The sequence below is a fragment of the Hyla sarda genome, chromosome 1 (genome assembly GCF_029499605.1).
Source record: "Hyla sarda isolate aHylSar1 chromosome 1, aHylSar1.hap1, whole genome shotgun sequence".
Taxonomy (NCBI): domain Eukaryota; kingdom Metazoa; phylum Chordata; class Amphibia; order Anura; family Hylidae; genus Hyla; species Hyla sarda.
Genome location: NC_079189.1, coordinates 513,171,403 through 513,192,257, shown reverse-complemented (window position 1 = coordinate 513,192,257; position 20,855 = coordinate 513,171,403). Strand labels below are relative to the sequence as shown.

Genomic DNA, 20,855 nt, shown 5'->3' with positions numbered 1-20,855 from the left:
AACTTTAACAGATTACAGCCAAAAATTAATCTGTAAACAACAAAAAAAAAAAAACATGTTTCCAAAATTTACATTGTGTGAACAAAGCCTGACAGGGTTATCTGACAGGAGGATTTTTTTTCAACAATGCCCATTGCCTAGTATATAGAAAAAATAGACCTCTACTCATCTCCAGGGCTCCCACGGTGCCTCCAGTGTCCTGCTCCGGTCCCTGGTATGGTCCTCTCTGTGCTCCTGGGGGTCGACACATCATGCTGGCGCTCAGCTAAGCGCCATCTGCAGCAATGTCCTGCTGTGATGTATTAAGCCCGGCCTCTGGTCTTCTTTCAGGTGCCAGGGCCCAATACATCACACTGCAGCTTAGCATATCACCAGAAGCGAGAAGAGGATCACACCAGTGACGGGAGCAGGACACCAGAGACACCACGGGAGCACTGGAAATTAGTAGAGCTTTATTTTTTTATATATGAGTAGAGCTTTATTTTTTTATATATACTACACAAAGGTCATAATTTGAAAAAAAAATAATCTCATTCCAGATAACCCCTTTAAGGGGCCATGAAAGTAATGCAAGCAAAACCTAAGACAGTTTGATAAATAGAATCACTGGATATTTGAACAACACATCTGCTTTACTTTTTTACTCTTCCCCATTTTCAATATCTAGTATAAAGAATACTTGGTTTGCAATGGTCTAAAAGTATTCAGTTAGATCCACATGTAATACAATAAAATTTAAATACAAATCCTTGCCTTTCCCCTTTATGTAGTGTGCAGTCTGATGGCTAAATTAGTGCCTAATACACTTGTAATATTTATGGTGCCAACACTTAGTTAAGCAACCTTTATGTAAGATTTATGTTGATTTTTTCATTTCTCATTTAATGGCGAATTATATGGACCATGTTTCATAAAGATAATTCTCCATTTAAATTCATCAGCCCATTAAATATTAAAATTATGTTTCTTATGCAGTCTAGAACAAATTTGTCCAGCTTCAGCGATTATTTGCACTCATAAAAATTAGGCCTGATTAATAAAATTTAAATGCTTGATTAAGTTGACATTTTCATGTTTCACTACTGATTTATGAAAATGATTCCGTGTATGAGCCTCCAGATTTGCGTTGCTGCAGCATGGTCTCATCTTTTCTGGTGCAGCAAATAGATAGATACCTTTCTAGGTACCAAGGGGTGATTTGGTTGCCAGATAACATTAGAATCATTCATTTGACTGTGAGAATTTGTTAAGACCATAACCGGGAATTTTTGCCTTTTAACGGGATTCTATGTAATTGCGTATCAGGTTATGACCTGGAATGACTCATGTTAGACACTGCTGTGCCGACAAAATAATCATTTAAAAGAATCTGTATTACTAATAAGTCACAAGTGTACACTTATTTGTGGTGGTTTGTCACACTGATCCTACATGAGAGTTTATATAGTTGATCAACTTGAGTAAAAAAGAAACAACAAAAATATAACATTGCCTATGATTCTCTTGGATGACCACTGGGGCATATTTGACAGCCATAAGTATCCTTCAATGATTTGTATAACACCTAGAGTATATATATATATATATATATATATATATATATATATATATACAAAGAAACCAAAATAAATAAGCTTTCAAATTAAATAATGTGTAATAATGTGAAATGACACAGGGAAAAAGTATTGAACATGCTTACTGATATTTATTTAGTACAATGTCAATACATTTCAAGATGCCTCCTGCATGGAGAAACTAGTGATATGCATTGCTCCGGGATGGTTTTGGATCATGATCTTCAGTTCTTTCCATGTATTTTCAATGAGATATAAGTCAGGTGATTGGTGGGCCACTTTATTTTCTTTCTTCGAAACCATTTGAAATTATCCTTGGGTGTGTGTTTGGAATAATTGTCCTCTTGAAATGTCCTCCCTTTTTTTCGTCTTCATCATCCTGGTAGATTGCAGAAGATTTTTGTCAAGAACGTCCAATTTGCCCATTCATCCCTCCTTCAATTATGTAAAGTTTTCCAGTACCATGTATTATGGTATTTAGAGATGAGCGAACTTACAGTAAATTCGATTCGTCACGAACTTCTCGGCTCGGCAGTTGAGGACTTTTCCTGCGTAAATTAGTTCAGCCTTCAGGTGCTCCGTTGGGCTGGAAAAGGTGGATACATTCCTAGGAAAGAGTCTCCTAGGACTGTATCCACCTTTTCCAGCCCACCGGAGCACCTGAAAGCTGAACTAATTTATGCAGGAAAAGTCATCAACTGCCAAGCCAAGAAGTTCGTGACGAATCGAATTTACTGTAAGTTTGCTCATCTCTAATGGTATCCAAACAGTTCTATTTTGCTCTCATCAGACCACACTATATTCTCCCAGTATTTTACTGGCTTTTCCAAATGTTGTGCAGCAAACTTTAAACAAGCTTCAAGATGCCTTTTATTCAGAAATGGAGTCTTGTGTGTGTCCTTGAGAAAACAGTGGCCCTCATTTACTAAGCTAAAACTGACTACTTTTTGTTGGGTTATTGTGGCGCATAGTGTCTAAGACATGCCTGCACCAGTGTGCGCCAGGAAAATGGGGAGTGTTCTGTCGCAAAGGGGCGTGACTGGTCCAAAAAGGGGCATGGTTTCACAACCCAACCTATTTACTATTGAATTAACAGAAAATCCAGTGAATAAATGGCTGGAAAGTTCCACCTAGAAAAAGCTGGTCAGAAAATGTTCTGGACTTGGAAATCTGTAAATCCCCATTGTAAATAAAGCGAATCCTGCAAGTTTGAAACAACATTTCCCACTAGGAAAAACCCAACACTCTTCGTAAATGAGGGCCAGTATCTGCTTATTCCAGGTATTTCTGAAGCTCTTTACAAGTGGTCCTTGGCTCTTGGACAACTCCTCTGATTATTCTTTTCACTCCTCTGTCAGGAAACTTGTGAGGAGCAACTGGTCAAGGAAAATTTATGGCGAAATGGTTGTCTTTCCTGTTCCGTATTATGGCCCCAACAGTGTTCACTGGAACATTCAAAAGGTTAGAAATGCGCCTGTAACCCCCAACATTGTTCTGTTTTGCTACAATTAGGTTTTAAAATTCTAGAGACAACTCTTTGCTTTAACCCATCATGAGATGTGTCTTGTGTGACACCTTGGCAATGAGCACTTTTTTAGGCCATTAGTTGGGACTGAACCAGCTGATATTAATTTGCACTGACAATTGCTTTTTAATTATGGATAGATTTCAGCTGTTGTCTTGGCTTCCCAAGCCCTTTTAAACCTCTATTACTTCATGTTTTCAATACTTTTTCCCTGTGTCATAAGATAACCTAATTTCTGAAATTATTTGTTTTGGTTTTCCTTGTATGTGATTATTCAGGTTGTTACCAACGTCTGGTACATGGTTGGGCATCATGGCCTAAAAGATATTGAAAATATGGTCCTATTGTGGTAGCCTACAGTAGGATCATTTCAAAGAGCAAAAAAAAATAAAAAATAAAAAACTACTGAGAAAGATAAATAAAAACTGTCTAATTCTTAGACAGTGTGAACTGCACTAGATTCATGACAGTGGATCTGGTGCATCCTTAGACTGTGTAGTCCGGGTTGCACCATTGGTTAGATGATCTAGTTTTACGCGAAAATGTGCACAAAATGTGGCAATCTAAGCCCTGCCCCTTTTTTAAGCCGCCTTGCCCCCTTTCCAATAAACACATGGAAAATGTGCCACAATTTGCAACAGATTTTTGGCGCAGGTAGTTTCATTCAACTTCTCCACTAATTACACACTGTCAATCAGTGGATCGTTACTGTTTTATCACCGGTGCTCGGGGTATAACTATAGTAGGCGCAGAGATGGCAGTCACACTCCAAGTTTTCTCTTCCAATACTATGAATGACAAGTGATTGTTTTGGGTCCCTGTTTTTTGGGCACAAAGAGTCTCTCGCCAGTACAGTTAAATACTATAAGATCTGTAATTATGACTTAATTATTGCAGGACAACCTTACAGAACATTCTTTGCCATTACAGCAGAAGCCTACGTGTAAGGTCATCTGGAATATTTACAATGATGAGTGAGGCATTGCGTAATGTGCACAAGCCCAGAGAGGAGCGACTGGAGCATAGACTGCTGTAAATTAAAGGACAGTTACTCTAACATTCTACCATATGCTCATATCTAATAAAATCTCTAGCACGGCTGCAATCAGACTATAGCAAGAACTATCCGTGACTGTTATCCATTTTATGCCTGTGGCTAGCAAACTGAGCAGCCAGCAAAGATATTAAGATGTCTCTATTTTTGGCACTATACAATACTGCTCTGCTGTATCATGATGCTACTGCAAATAATTAAAATATGTGCCTAGACTGAGGATTGACTTAAAAAAATATGTGCAATCCTGTCTGAGAGCCGAAGAACACATTTATTTATGAGACATAGAAATGTTTCTATTTCTAAGGAAGAGGTTAACACATTTAATGCAAAATAACATGCATATGTCCACTAGCCATCATTTTTTATTTTATTTACTAATTGGTATCTACTGATTAAAATGATGTATTTACCTATCTATGTATCTATCTATGTAAGTTAACTATATAACCAGTCGAAAATAAAAATGTGGTTCTTTTTACCTCCTGTTCGGTACCGGAACCTGAAATGTAATAATAAATCACAGATAATATGGCCACAAAAAACGATATTGCTACATAAACCTATGCCTTTGCCAATTTAATCTGCAGACACAAGACTATTTTCATTTAGCAATTTCAATGCTGGACTACAAAAAAATCGTAAATGACTATCTACATTGTAATTTCAGAAGCAAATTACTTGATAATATCAGCAGCAAAAAGGTCATTAGCGTGAAGATAATGCACAGTTTGCAGTGTCTTATAAGTGTACACATTTAGAAGTAACTGAACCCTGCATCAAAAATTTTAAGGGGTACTTTGGTAGAATTTTTTTTTCAAAACTGGCTCCAGAAAGTAAAACATACTTGTATATTACATCTATAAAAAAATCTCAATCCTTTCAGTACGTATCAGCTGCTTTATGCACCAGAGGAAGTTGTATAGTTCTTTTCAGTCTGACCACAGTGCTCTCTGCTGCCACCGCTGCCCATGTCAGGAACTGTCAGTTTGCTATGGAGATATGCTCCAACTCTGGACAGTTCCTGACACAGACAGAGGTGTCAGCAGAGAGCACTGTGGTCAGACTGAAAAGAATTCTAGAAAGAAATACAACTTCCTATGATAAGTACTGAAAGGATTAAGATTTGTTTTCCACTGGAGTACCCCTTTAAGAGTTTGTATCTCCAAATTGTGTTGGGTGAACGTGGACATCACCTACTATTTAGTCACCTTGCAAAGAAGCCATACTACCTCTTACTGTTGTGATTGTTTGCCTGTGTCTACTGTTGCATGCCTTGTCATGTCTATTGTTTATACTGTAGTATTAGCTGCTACCATTAGATGGTTCTATCTTAAAGAATTATGTGAAATAAGGTTGCTGATAGCAGAAAGTGAGTCAGTGTGTGGCTGACACAATGTGTAGTGCTAGGAGCCTGCTCAACTTGGCCCAGATCTAGTCACTGAAAAGCAGGCCAGTGGTCATAGCTGTCATGACCTGAAGACTGGTTAGGTCAACCTGACACTTTATTAACTTGTAAATGATTGCATAATATTACAGCCTCATGGGGACTGCTCAAATGTAAACAAAAGAGTTAAGTTTTGCAATATTATTCTTCACTACCAAGAGTGACCTGAAACCACCAAGCTTATTGTGCCACTGTTGTGAAAGAAAACAAATTAACCTGTTTACCCACTATGTTCAACAAAACTTTTTAAATCAGGATCCTAGGAAACGTCTTCATCCTTCCCCTGCATGTACTGCAGTGAGTTAACTTACCTTTCCTTAATGCCAAACAACATAATGCTACAACAAATTGACACTGTAACATTGTTGAATGACAAAAACCTACGTTGCATGAACAGTGGATTAACTACAATAGTACCAGGGGGATATATCTAAATTCGCTGGATAGTTTTTCTTTTTTCTGAGTGACTAGAAAAGCAGACATTAAATAAAGAAGCCTCTTATTTGTGATAACAGAGACTAATAAAAGGCACCAACCTCCCAATCTGGACACAGACATGATATTTTTGTTGGTAGATTTCATTGGTTTTGGTGGCATTCAAGGTCCAAGTCAGATTTCTTTGTACACTAGCAGGTTAGAGCACCAGATGTGTCTGAATAACACTCATTTTCCTTTCTTATGAAAAAACCTGATGAGCCAAACATGTAAATGGAGGAATCCGAGCTGTTGGATGATCATTACTCTTATGTCTTTAAGCAATCAAATGCACAATACAGGATACACTGACTGCTCGTAAAATCACATCTCAAATGAAATCCACAAACTAAAGGCTTCAATTTACATCACATTCCCTTTGCTATTCTGGCATACATAGTTTGTTCAATTCAAGACAAACACTGACCATGATTACATTTTCTGAAGATGTGATAAGTATCACTCACCATATCCTGTGTCCTGTTATCTTTTCCTGATATGATTAAGAAATAGTTCCAAGCCAATAAAAGCAGCAATGCCAGGGGGATCATGTACATCTCAAAATTCCAGACCACGAGGAGAAAGATCTGCAGACACAAAAATACATACCATTTAATCGAATGTTATCTGTTATGTTTGTAATGTATATACAATCATGGATGTAAATGTTGATACCCCTGACATTTTTCTAGAAAATGAAGTATTTCACACAGAAAAGGATTGCAGTAACACATGTTTTGCTATACATGTTTATTCCCTCTGTGTGTATTGGAATTAAACCAAAAAAGGAGGAAAAAAGCAAATTGGACATAATGTCACACCAAACTCCAGAAATGGTCTGGACAAAATTATTGGCACCCTTAACTTAATATTTGGTTGCACACCCTTTGGAAAAAATTACTGAAATCAGTCGCTTCCTGTAACCATCAATAAGCTTCTTACACCTCTCAGCCTGAATTCTTCCTTTGCGAACTGCTCCAGGTATCTCTTATTGGAAGGGCGCCTTTTTCCCAACAGCAATTTTAAGATCTCTCCACAGGTGTTCAATGGGATTTAGATCTGGACTCATTGCTGGTCACTTCAGAACTCTCCAGTTCTTTGTTGCCATCCATTTCTGGGTGCTTTTTGACGTATGTTTGGGGTCATTGTCCTACTGGAAGACCCAAGATCTTGGACGCAAACCCAGCTTTCTGACACTGGGCTGTACAGTGCGACCCAAAATCCGTTGGTAGTCCACAGATTTCATGATGACTTGCACATATTCAAGGCACCCAGTGCCAGAGGCAGCAAAACAGCCCCAAAACATCACTGAACCTCCACCATATTTCACTGTAGGTACTGTGTTCTTTTCTTTGTAGGCCTCATTTAGATTTCGGTAAACAGTAGAATGATGTGCAAAAAGCTCTATCTTGGCCTCATCTGTCCACAAGATGTTTTCCCAGAAGGATTTTGGCTTACTCAACTTCATTTTGGCAAAATGTAGTGTTGCAGTGGGGACCTCCTGTGTCTCCTGCCATAGCATTTCATTTAATTTAAATGTCGACGGATAGTTTGCGCTGACACTGATGCTCCCTGAGCCTGCAGGACAGCTTGAATATCTTTGGAACTTGTTTGGGGCTGCTTATCCACCATCTGGACTATCCTGCGTTGACACCTTTCATCAATTCCGTCCACGCCCAGGGAAATTAGCTTCAGTGACATGGGTAGAAAACTTCTTGATAATGTTGCGCACTGTGGACAAAGGCAAATCTAGATCTCTGGAGATGGACTTGTAACCTTGAGGTTTTTGATATTTTTCCACAATGTTGGTTCTCAAGGCCTCAGACAGTTCTCTTCTCCTCTTTCTGTTGTCCATGCTTAGTGTGGCACACACAGACACACAATGCAAAGGCTAAGTGAACTTCTCTATTTTTATCTCCTTTCAGGTGTGATTTTTATATTGCCCCTGTTACTTGCCCCAGATGAGTTTAACACCTTAAGGACCAATACAAGTAAACCTGTACGCCCCTGAAAGACCATCGGGGATGTCTGACTTTATTAGAGAATAACTCTGATAACGTTTTGCCAATCACGATAATTCTGACTATGTTTTTTTGTCACAAGTTGTCCTTCATGTACATAGTAAAAGTAAGCCAATATCATTTGTAGTTTTTTTTTACAATGCAAAAAATCATGAAATAAAAAAAAAAAAGATTTTTTGCTGTTTTAATACTAATAGGTTGCATATATTTATACTTTCTGACCAAATAGTTTATGAAACTTATATTTTCAGATGTCTACTTTATTTTCAAAGCATTTTTTAAATAACATTTTAAATGAATTAGAAGCCTAACAATTTAACTTTAAATTTAGAAAATTTGAAAAGCACATCTTTTTTTATGTGCTATGCAAGGTTTGCAGAAATTTGAAGGTGGTAGAACATGGACCCCCCCCCCCCCAGTTGACCCCATTTTAAAAACTAGACCCCTCAAGGTATTCGCTAGTGGAAACAGTGAGTATTTTCACAGCATAGTTTTTTGGCAGGAATTATTACAAAGTCAGTGTTAAAAATCCTAAATTAGATTTTTTTCACAAATGCATCATTTGTGGTGCATATTGTTTGTACATCACTAGCAGTGACAATCGGCTGTCTGTGACAGTTAACCTCTTACGGACTATTATCCCTTTAGAGGCAGCATTCAAAGTTGATCGCCGCATCTAAAATGAAAGTAAAAGTTCCCAGCAGCTCAGTAGGGCTGATCGGGACCATTGTGGTGAAATCGCGATGTCCCGATCAGCTAGAACGCGAGCGGAGATCCCCTTGACTGCCTCCGTCGTGTCCAATCGGCGATTGATTGCTCCAAGCCTGAAATCCAGGGTTGAGCAATCGACCACCGATAACACTGATCTTTGCCGTGTCAATGCAAGGCAATGATCTGTGTATGGGATCGGTATGTGCAGTGTAATAGCCACTAAGGGGGGGGGGCTGTAACACTGCAAAAAAAGTGTGAAAAAAAGTTAATAAAGATCATTTAACACCATCCTTAAAAAAAAAGTTTGAATCACCCCCCTTTTTCCATAAAAAAAACTGTGTAAATAAAAATAAACATGCAGAAATGTCAGAATTATAAAAATATATAGTTAATTAAACCGCAATGTCAATGGCGTACGCGCAAAAAAATTCTAAAGTCCAAAATAGCATATTTTTGGTCACTGTTTATATCATGAAAAAATGAATGAAAAAATGAATGAAAAAATGACAATTTTAAGCATATAAATTTTCCTGCATGTAGTTATGATTTTTTTCAGAAGTAATACAAAATCAAACCTATATAAGAAGGGTATCATTTTAACGGTACCAACAAATGCACTGCGTAGAAATGGAAGCCCCAAAAAGTTACAAAATTTAATTTTTTCTTCAATTTTTTCGCACAATAAATTTTTTCACTGTTTTGCTGTGGATTTTTTGGTAAAATGACTAATTTCATTGCATAGGAGAATTGGTGGTGCAAAAAAATAAGCCATAATATGGAATTTTTAGAAGGTGATAAGGAAAAAATGAAAATGCAAAAACGGAAAAACCCTGCATCCTTAAGGGGTTAAAATTCCTGATGGATATATCCGTCATGTTGTGGGAATAAGCACCCACTCATGGCCGATATATCCATCACTGGGCGGTAACAAAAAAAAAAACTGGTTTATTTTGTTGGAAGGTGGGGGGGGGGGGGGGGTGATAGTCCCCATTCATACTGCGTTTCTGCAGTATAGGTCTCTGTTGTCATGTCAAAAAAAGGGATGCCAATGTATACTGTAGCAGTCTCATTCAGAAATGGTTCAAATTATTTTTATTGAAATTTTTCAGAATTGTTACAAACAAAAAGTTCAGCCAACTTAATACAACGACCAAAATAAAAAGAAAAGGTAATACAGAAGTACATATTAATATTGCATACTGTTTTATACGTCAGAATCACTTTTTTTTTTACATGATGCTGACGGATACCTCTAACATACTGCTGAAACGCAGTATGAACGGGATGCAGTGTAGGGTCACACAGAGTGGATCCGCAGCATATTGCACACCACGGATGCCCCCGCAGTCACAAGGGCGAGATCACTGCTGCGGCTGGGTAGCTCAGTGTGTCTGCTCATGACTGGCGGCGAAATCCGCCGCTATGATTGGACACACAAAGCTATCCAGCAGCAGTAGGGAGCTCATTATTGTGACTGCTGGCGGGCATCCGCAGCATGTAATATGCTGCGAATGTGTGCCGTGTGATCCTACACATTATGTATTTTTATTTTTCATTATATTTATTTAATAAATGTATTTTTCTTTTATTTTTGCACTTAAAAAAAAACAATACATATTTTTTTACACTTTTTTTACACTTATTGTTTTTAAACTTTTATTTATTTAATATTATTTTTTTACACTTTTTTTTTCACGCCCTGACAGGCAATAACCAGGGAAGACCTGGGGGTCCTTGTATAGATCCCCGGCTGCCCAGGAAACTAGCAGCACACCGCAATCGTTGCGGGATGCTACAGGAGAGAGACAGAGGGAGCCCAAAATTCCTTACAGCTCGCAGTCGCTTCCGACAGCGGCTGTAAGGGTTAAACTGCCAGGACCCAAGTTTACTTCGGTCCTGGCAGTGCGACAGGGTTCCGACCAACAAGGATCACACACAGCACCCTGCGATCGCGCTGCAGGGTGCTGCAGGGAAGACAGAGGGAGCTCCCTTCCTCTGTCAAAATACTTACAACCCCCGGTCACTTCCGACCGCGGCTGTAAGGGTTAAACTGCCGGAACCAAAGTTTACTTCGGTCCTGGCAGTGCGGCAGGGTCCTGGCTGTGTGTTACAGCTGAGGCCCTGCCGCAATCTCGTGGGTGCACTAGGCAGCACCCACAAGAACCATGGATGTGTATACTTGTCCTGGTGCGGGAACGTGCATCCTGCCTGCTACGTGATGTGTTAAAGGAGCATCACATGCTTGAAGCAATCTTATTTTTCCACAATTTTGAAAGGGTGCCAATAATTTTGTCCAGACCATTTTTGGAGTTTGGTGTGACATTCTGTCAAATTTGCTTTTTTTCCTCCCTTTTTTGGTTTAGTTCCAATACACACAAAGGGAATAAACATGTGTATAGCAAAACGTGTTACTGCAATCCTTTTCTGTGAGAAATATTTCCTTTTCTAGAAAAATTTCAGGGGTGCCAACATTTACGGCCATGACTGTATAACTGAACAGGTGAACCATTTCACAACCGTAACAAAGAAATATACATTCATCTAAACATTACAACGTATCAAAATTAACAGAGCTGGATTTGACATTTTACTGTTACTTTGGGCAATGTGATAACTTATTGAGATAAAATAACTGTTACGCCGAGCGCTCCGGGTCCCCGCTCCTCCCCGGAGCGCTCGCTACACCCTCGCTACTGCAGCGCTCCGGTCAGATCCACTGACCCGGTGCGCTGCGATACCGCCTCCAGCCGGGATGCGATCCGCGATGCGGGTGGCGCCCGCTCGCGATGCGCACCCCGGCTCCCGTACCTGACTCGCTCTCCGTCGGTCCTGTCCCGGCGCGCGCGGCCCCGCTCCCTAGGGCGCGCGCGCGTCGGGTCTCTGCGATTTAAAGGGCCACTGCGCCGCTGATTGGCGCAGTGGTTCTAATTAGTGTGTTCACCTGTGCACTCCCTATTTATACCTCACTTCCCCTGCACTCCCTCGCCGGATCTTGTTGCCATTGTGCCAGTGAAAGCGTTTCCTTGTGTGTTCCTAGCCTGTGTTCCAGACCTCCTGCCGTTGCCCCTGACTACGATCCTTGCTGCCTGCCCCGACCTTCTGCTACGTCCGACCTTGCTTCTGTCTACTCCCTTGTACCGCGCCTATCTTCAGCAGTCAGAGAGGTTGAGCCGTTGCTAGTGGATACGACCTGGTCACTACCGCCGCAGCAAGACCATCCCGCTTTGCGGCGGGCTCTGGTGAAAACCAGTAGTGACTTAGAACCGGTCCACTAGCACGGTCCACGCCAATCCCTCTCTGGCACAGAGGATCCACCTCCTGTCAGCCGGCATCGTGACAGTAGATCCGGCCATGGATCCCGCTGAAGTTCCTCTGCCAGTTGTCGCCGACCTCACCACGGTGGTCGCCCAGCAGTCACAACAGATAGCGCAACAAGGCCACCAGCTGTCTCAACTGACCGTGATGCTACAGCAGTTACTACCACAGCTTCAGCAATCATCTCCTCCGCCAGCTCCTGCACCTCCTCCGCAGCGAGTGGCCGCTTCAGGCCTACGACTATCCTTGTCGGATAAATTTGATGGGGACTCTAAATTTTGCCGTGGCTTTCTTTCCCAATGTTCCCTGCACTTGGAGATGATGTCGGACCGGTTTCCTACTGAAAGGTCTAAGGTGGCTTTCGTAGTCAGCCTTCTGTCTGGAAAAGCTCTGTCATGGGCCACACCGCTCTGGGACCGCAATGACCCCGTCACTGCCTCGGTACACTCCTTCTTCTCAGAAATTCGAAGTGTCTTTGAGGAACCTGCCCGAGCCTCTTCTGCTGAGACTGCCCTGTTGAACCTGGTCCAGGGTAATTCTTCCGTTGGCGAGTACGCCGTACAATTCCGTACTCTTGCTTCAGAACTATCCTGGAATAATGAGGCCCTCTGCGCGACTTTTAAAAAAGGCCTATCCAGCAACATTAAAGATGTTCTGGCCGCACGAGAAATCCCTGCTAACCTACATGAACTCATTCATCTAGCCACTCGCATTGACATGCGTTTTTCCGAAAGGCGTCAGGAGCTCCGCCAGGATATGGACTTTGTTCGCACGAGGCGTTTTCTCTCCCCGGCTCCTCTCTCCTCTGGTCCCCTGCAATCCGTTCCTGTGCCTCCCGCCGTGGAGGCTATGCAGGTCGACCGGTCTCGCCTGACACCTCAAGAGAGGACACGACGCCGCATGGAGAATCTCTGCCTGTACTGTGCCGGTACCGAACACTTCCTGAGGGATTGTCCTATCCGTCCTCCCCGCCTGGAAAGACGTACGCTGACTCCGCACAAAGGTGAGACAGTCCTTGATGTCAACTCTGCTTCTCCACGTCTTACTGTGCCTGTGCGGATATCTGCCTCTACCTTCTCCTTCTCTACTATGGCCTTCTTGGATTCCGGATCTGCAGGAAATTTTATTTTGGCCTCTCTCATCAACAGGTTCAACATCCCGGTGACCAGTCTCGCCAGACCCCTCTACATCAATTGTGTTAACAATGATAGATTGGACTGTACCATACGTCTCCGCACGGAGCCCCTCCTAATGTGCATCGGACCTCATCACGAGAAAATTGAGTTTTGGTCCTCCCCAATTGCACTTCCGAAATTCTCCTTGGACTACCCTGGCTTCAACACCATTCCCCAACCCTGGATTGGTCCACTGAGGAGATCAAGAGTTGGGGCCCCTCTTGTTTCAAGGACTGCCTTAAACCGGTTCCCAGTACTCCTTGCCGTGACTCTGTGGTTCCCCCTGTAACCGGTCTCCCTAAGGCCTATATGGACTTTGCGGATTTTTTTGCAAAAAACAAGCTGAGACTCTACCTCCTCACAGGCCTTATGACTGTCCTATTGACCTCCTCCCGGGTACTACTCCACCCCGGGGCAGAATTTATCCTCTCTCTGCCCCAGAGACTCTTGCTATGTCTGAGTACATCCAGGAAAATTTAAAAAAGGGCTTTATCCGCAAATCCTCCTCTCCTGCCGGAGCCGGATTTTTCTTTGTGTCCAAAAAAGATGGCTCCCTACGTCCTTGCATTGACTACCGCGGTCTTAATAAAATCACGGTAAAGAACCGCTACCCCCTACCTCTCATCTCTGAACTCTTTGATCGCCTCCAAGGTGCCCACATCTTTACCAAACTGGACTTAAGAGGTGCTTATAATCTCATCCGCATCAGAGAGGGGGATGAATGGAAAACGGCATTTAACACTAGAGATGGACACTGAGTATCTGGTCATGCCCTTTGGCCTGTGCAACGCCCCTGCCGTCTTCCAAGACTTTGTTAATGAAATTTTTCGTGATCTCTTATACTCCTGTGTTGTTGTATATCTGGACGATATCCTGATTTTTTCTGCCAATCTAGAAGAACACCGCCAGCATGTCCGTATGGTTCTTCAGAGACTTCGTGACAATCAACTTTATGCCAAGATGGAGAAATGTCTGTTTGAATGCCAATCTCTTCCTTTCCTAGGATACTTGGTCTCTGGCCAGGGACTACAAATGGATCCAGACAAACTCTCTGCCGTCTTAGATTGGCCACGCCCCTCCGGACTCCGTGCTATCCAACGTTTTTTGGGGTTCGCCAATTATTACAGACAATTTATTCCACATTTTTCTACCATTGTGGCTCCTATCGTGGCTTTAACAAAAAAGAATGCCAATCCTAAGTCATGGCCTCCTCAAGCGGAAGACGCCTTTAAACAGCTCAAGTCTGCCTTTTCTTCGGCTCCCGTGCTCTCCAGACCTGACCCATCTAAACCCTTCCTATTGGAGGTTGATGCCTCCTCAGTAGGAGCTGGAGCGGTCCTTCTACAAAAAAATTCTTCCGGGCATGCTGTTACTTGTGGTTTTTTTTCTAGGACCTTCTCTCCGGCAGAGAGGAACTACTCCATCGGGGATCGAGAGCTTCTAGCCATTAAATTAGCACTTGAGGAATGGAGGCATCTGCTGGAGGGATCAAGATTTCCAGTTATTATTTACACCGATCACAAGAACCTCTCCTATCTCCAGTCTGCCCAACGGCTGAATCCTCGCCAGGCCAGGTGGTCTCTGTTCTTTGCCCGATTTAATTTTGAAATTCACTTTCGGCCTGCCGATAAGAACATTAGGGCCGATGCTCTTTCTCGTTCCTCGGATGCCTCGGAAGTAGAGCTCTCTCCGCAACACATCATTCCTCCTGACTGCCTGATCTCCACTTCTCCAGCCTCCATCAGGCAAACTCCTCCAGGGAAGACCTTCGTCTCTCCACGCCAACGCCTCGGAATCCTCAAATGGGGTCACTCCTCCCATCTCGCAGGTCATGCGGGCATCAAGAAATCCGTGCAACTCATCTCTCGTTTCTATTGGTGGCCGACTCTGGAGACGGATGTCGTGGATTTTGTGCGTGCCTGCACTGTCTGTGCCCGGGATAAGACTCCTCGCCAGAAGCCCGCTGGTCTTCTTCATCCTCTGCCTGTCCCCGAACAACCTTGGTCTCTGATTGGTATGGACTTTATTACAGACTTACCCCCATCCCGTGGCAACACTGTTGTTTGGGTGGTCGTTGATCGATTCTCCAAAATGGCACATTTCATCCCTCTTCCTGGTCTTCCTTCAGCGCCTCAGTTGGCTAAACAATTTTTTGTACACATTTTTCGTCTTCACGGGTTGCCCACGCAGATCGTCTCGGATAGAGGCGTCCAATTCGTGTCAAAATTCTGGAGGGCTCTCTGTAAACAACTCAAGATTAAATTAAACTTTTCTTCTGCATATCATCCTCAATCCAATGGGCAAGTAGAAAGAATTAACCAGGTCTTGGGTGATTATTTACGGCATTTTGTTTCCTCCCGCCAGGATGACTGGGCAGATCTTCTACCATGGGCCGAATTCTCGTATAACTTCAGAATCTCTGAATCTTCCTCCAAATCCCCATTTTTCGTGGTGTACGGCCGTCACCCTCTTCCCCCCCTCCCTACCCCCTTGCCCTCTGGTTTGCCCGCTGTGGATGAAATATCTCGTGATCTTTCCACCATATGGAAAGAGACCCAAAATTCTCTCTTACAGGCTTCATCACGCATGAAGAAGTTTGCTGATAAAAAAAGAAGAGCTCCTCCCATTTTTTCTCCTGGAGACAAGGTATGGCTCTCCGCTAAATATGTCCGCTTCCGTGTCCCTAGCTACAAATTGGGACCACGCTATCTTGGTCCTTTCAAAATTTTGTGCCAGATTAATCCTGTCTCTTACAAACTTCTTCTTCCTCCTTCTCTTCGTATTCCTAATGCCTTTCACGTTTCTCTTCTTAAACCACTCATCATCAACCATTTCTCTCAAAAACTTGTTTCTCTCACTCCTGTTTCCGGCTCCTCGGACATCTTCTCCGTAAAGGAGATACTGGCCCCCAAGAAGGTCAGAGGGAAAACTTTTTTTTTAGTTGATTGGGAGGGTTGTGGTCCTGAAGAGAGATCCTGGGAACCTGAGGACAATATCCTAGACAAAAGTCTGCTCCTCAGGTTCTCAGGCTCTAAGAAGAGGGGGAGACCCAAGGGGGGGGGTACTGTTACGCCGAGCGCTCCGGGTCCCCGCTCCTCCCCGGAGCGCTCGCTACACCCTCGCTACTGCAGCGCTCCGGTCAGATCCACTGACCCGATGCGCTGCGATACCGCCTCCAGCCGGGATGCGATTCGCGATGCGGGTGGCGCCCGCTCGCGATGCGCACCCCGGCTCCCGTACCTGACTCGCTCTCCGTCGGTCCTGTCCTGGCGCGCGCGGCCCCGCTCCCTAGGGCGCGCGCGCGCCGGGTCTCTGCGATTTAAAGGGCCACTGCGCCGCTGATTGGCGCAGTGGTTCTAATTAGTGTGTTCACCTGTGCACTCCCTATTTAAACCTCACTTCCCCTGCACTCCCTCGCCGGATCTTGTTGCCATTGTGCCAGTGAAAGCGTTTCCTTGTGTGTTCCTAGCCTGTGTTCCAGACCTCCTGCCGTTGCCCCTGACTACGATCCTTGCTGCCTTCCCTGACCTTCTGCTACGTCCGACCTTGCTTCTGTCTACTCCCTTGTACCGCGCCTATCTTCAGCAGTCAGAGAGGTTGAGCCGTTGCTAGTGGATACGACCTGGTCACTACCGCCGCAGCAAGACCATCCCGCTTTGCGGCGGGCTCTGGTGAAAACCAGTAGTGACTTAGAACCGGTCCACTAGCACGGTCCACGCCAATCCCTCTCTGGCACAGAGGATCCACCTCCTGCCAGCCGGCATCGTGACAATAACTAACATTTTGTGATAGCTTTATATATGTATAAATAACATACACTGCTCAAAAAAAGGGGAACACTAAGATAACTAGATCTGAATGAATGAACTAATCGTATGAAATACTTTTGTCTTTACATAATTGGATGTGATGACAACAAAATCACACAAAAATTATCAATGGAAATCAAATTTATCAACCTATGGAGGTCTGGATATGGAGTCACACTCAAAATCAAAGTGGAAAACCACACTACAGGCTGATCCTACTTTGATGTAATGTCCTTAAAACAAGTCAAAATGAGGCTCAGTAGTGTGTGTGGCCTCCACATACCCGTATGACCTCCCTACAACGCCTGGGCATGCTCCTGATGAGGTGGCGGACGGTCTCCTGAGCCTCCCAGACCTCAACTAAAGCATCTGCCAACTCCTGGACAGTCTGTGGTGCAATGTGGTGTTGGTGGATGGAGCGAGACATGATGTCCCAGATGTGCTCAATCGGATTCAGGTCTAGTGAACGGGCGGGCCAGTCCATAGCACTAATGCCTTCATCTTGCAGGAACTGCTGACACACTCCAGCCACATGAGGTCTAGCATTGTCTTGCATTAGGAGGAACCCTGGGCCAACTGCACAAGCATTTGGTCTCACAAGGGGTCTGAGGATCTCATCTCGGTACCTAATGGCAGTCAGGCTACCTCTGGCAAGCACATGGAGGGCTGTGCAGCCCCCCCCCCCCCAAGAATTGCCACCCCACACCATTACTGACCCACCGCCAAACCAGTAATGCCGGACGATGTTGCAGGCAGGAGAACGTTCTCCATGGTGTCTCCAGGCTCTGTCACGTCTGTCACATGTGCTTATTGTAAACTTGTTTTCATCTGTGAAGAGCACAGGGCACCAGTGGCGAATTTCCCAATCTTGGTGTTCTCTGGCAAATGCCAAACGTCCTGCATTGTGTTAGGCTGTAAGCACAACCCCCACCTGTAGATGTTGGGCCCTCATACCACCCTCACAGAGTCTGTTTATGACTTTTTGAGTGGACACATGCACATTTGTGGCCTCCTGGAGGTAATTTTGCAGGACTCTGGCAGTGCTCCTCCTTGCACAAAGGCGGAGGTAGCGGTCCTGCTGCTGGGTTGTTGCCCTCCTACAGCCTCCTCCACGTCTCCTGATGTACTGGCCTGTCTCCTGTTAGCGCCTCCATATTCTGGAGACTAAGCTGACAGACACAGCAAACCTTTTTGCCACAGCTCGCATTGATGTGCCGTCCCGGATGAGCTACACTACCTGAGCCACTTGTGTGGGTTGTAGACTCCGTCTCATGCTAGCACTAGAGTGAAAGAACCACCAGCATTCAAAAGTGACAAAAACATCAGCCAGGAAGCATAGGAACTGAGAAGTGGTCTGTGGCCACCAACTGCAGAACCAATCCTTTATTGGGGGTGTATTGCTCATTGCCTATAATTTCCACCTGTTGTCTGTTCCATTTGCACAACAGCATGTGAAATTGATTGTCAATCAGTGTTGCTTCCTGAGTGGACAGTGTGATTTCACAGAAGTGTGATTGACTGAGTTACATTGTGTTGTTTAAGTGTTTCCTTAATTTTTTTGAGCAGTGTATGTACCAAGGTAGATAAGCTCTGTAGAACCAGTCAAATAGTGGCAAAATGGCAGTCAGATACAGGGTCTTGGAAGTAACTTCTGAACAGGGCTTTAAAACAAATACAGTCTTTAACTTTAGGCACAAACACAAAATAAATCCTGCTTGTCCGGCGCTACTATGTACTACATAAAATGTGCTATCTTTATACAGGTGGCTTACTAGCAGCCACCAAACAAAAAAGTCACCATAAATTTTTGGTAATATAAGGTAAATGTCCCCTTTTTGTAGCTGTACACCTTAGGACTCCAACTCTCATCAGTGGTTCCTCATAGCCTCACATGCAGACCGACTCTCGTCTAAAAGACCAGGGATGAGCTGTCTTCAGCACCTGTGCTAATCTGGGAAAGTCTAAAAACCTGGAGAGGCCTAGGAAGAGGATTAAAGGCCCCACTACCAAACCCGCCTTTCATCACATAAAATTCCAGGTCCAATAACAGCACTTACCAAAAGTCCCTAGCAAGTTAAGTCTTGCCAGGTATTTTTAACTATTTCCTGGATCCCCATATATCAGATCCAGATATCCTTAAATATGATATGTTCTTTCTTAAATCTAGTAGCCACATAGTACAGGTACCTTGAAGAAATATAGTGGTCCTTGATGACCATTTCTGTCACTGCCTCAAAATATATTCTCTTTAGACATTCATATTCATTTCAGTAGGCCCCTATACTGCACAAGGTATCAGAAATAAATATTTGTTAAAGGGGTTCTCCACTGCCCTGCCTTCCGGAGCTCCGCTAGCAGCGTCCGGAAGTTTATTACTCCGAACGCTGTGTGTGGGCTTCCGTGTTCGAGGCCACTCCCTCGTGATGTCATGCCCGCCCCCTCAACTATGGGAAGGGGGCACGACCGCTGTCATGAGGGGGCGGGCGTGACATCACGAGGGTGGCGGCCTCGGACACAGAAGCCCGCACACAGCGTTCGGAGTAATAAACTTCCGGACGCTGCAAGCGGAGCTCCGGAAGGCAGGGCAGTGGAGAACCCCTTTAAATAATATCACATGGTAATCGAGTTACTAATGTCATATCTACTGAGATACCACATACCAGAGCAAGAAATTATGGCCCTATGACAACATGTCCCTATGACTATCTTTTGATGTCTCAGAGATAAATGTCATTACCCATGCTTTCTGACATACCGCACAAAAAGTGAGCTCCCACAAATTTACTTTCTGAAAAGCAATTCATTTACAGCTATAAGAAATTAGATAGGGTAGGCATGTGTGACCTCAGATCACTGACGGCTTCTTGTGATCTGCTATTACATAGACAGGGTGCTAGCAGCTATACATTCCCTATAGCATTATGTAATATTACACTGAACCCAATGAAATGAATGGATGTAATACATGGTTGCGACTGTGAAGTAGAAAGCGCTCAGTACCAGGGTGGCTAATAGCATGGCAGGAGCAATTGGCTATCGTGCATGGTGGGAGTCACTGGTACTGGTGTGGAGACGGGGGGGGTGTTGGGGCTAGAGTCATTGCTGCTCCCCTGGGCTCTTTGTAAGCTGCTGTGTTTTGTTCCCCTGTTCCTGTCTGAATAAAGTTTCTTCACTTGAGCCATCTACTAGAGGGTGAGTGCTGCGTTACTAAAGTCTATTTGCTACTGTAATGCATGGTTGTATCCAGTCCTCCAGAGTAAGTAGAATCCATTTTGATAACCCCACATATTTATATTCACATCCACCACCATAATTATAAAGCATAATTGTATTGGGTTATACAGTTTCACTCTGAAAACACAAGCTTAAAAAGGTTGTCTAGAGAATTATTTTTATATTTAAAATAGAAGAAAACAACGTACTCACCCTGCTTCTGACCCCTGCTGGTTCATGTTGTTGAATGCCTAAATACTTGCTCAGTCTATCACTGGGGGAGATGGGTTACTGCTACAACTAGTCATTGGCTTTGCAGGAATTTCATATGCTTTAAGAGGAGAACAGGAAGTGCTTGGCAATCGGAAACAGTATCGGAGGGGGATTGGTGGCAGGTGAGTTCATGTTTTTTTTCTTTTTCATCCCATACTAAACTCTTTTATACATAAAAATAAGTCTCTGGACAACCCCTTTAACAATGAATATTGATGATTTCAAAAACATTTTGGAGCTATATAATAACCCTTTTTTATTTAT

The 20,855-nt window shown here is 43.6% G+C and overlaps 1 protein-coding gene across 7 annotated transcripts in view; it reads right to left on the bottom strand.

Annotated features, from left to right (window-relative positions):
* Positions 1–20,855, bottom strand: part of MCTP1 (multiple C2 and transmembrane domain containing 1) — an 822,947-nt gene that overhangs the window by 155,838 nt on the left and 646,254 nt on the right. For 6 of the 7 annotated variants that reach the window (XM_056537887.1, XM_056537932.1, XM_056537877.1 and 3 more), the window contains one exon: positions 6,542–6,661. In XM_056537887.1, the coding sequence (XP_056393862.1) occupies positions 6,542–6,661 (120 nt within the window). Of the gene's footprint in view, positions 1–1,813; positions 1,954–6,541; positions 6,662–20,855 lie in introns of those variants that run through there. The other variant, XM_056537903.1, reaches the window with a different exon arrangement.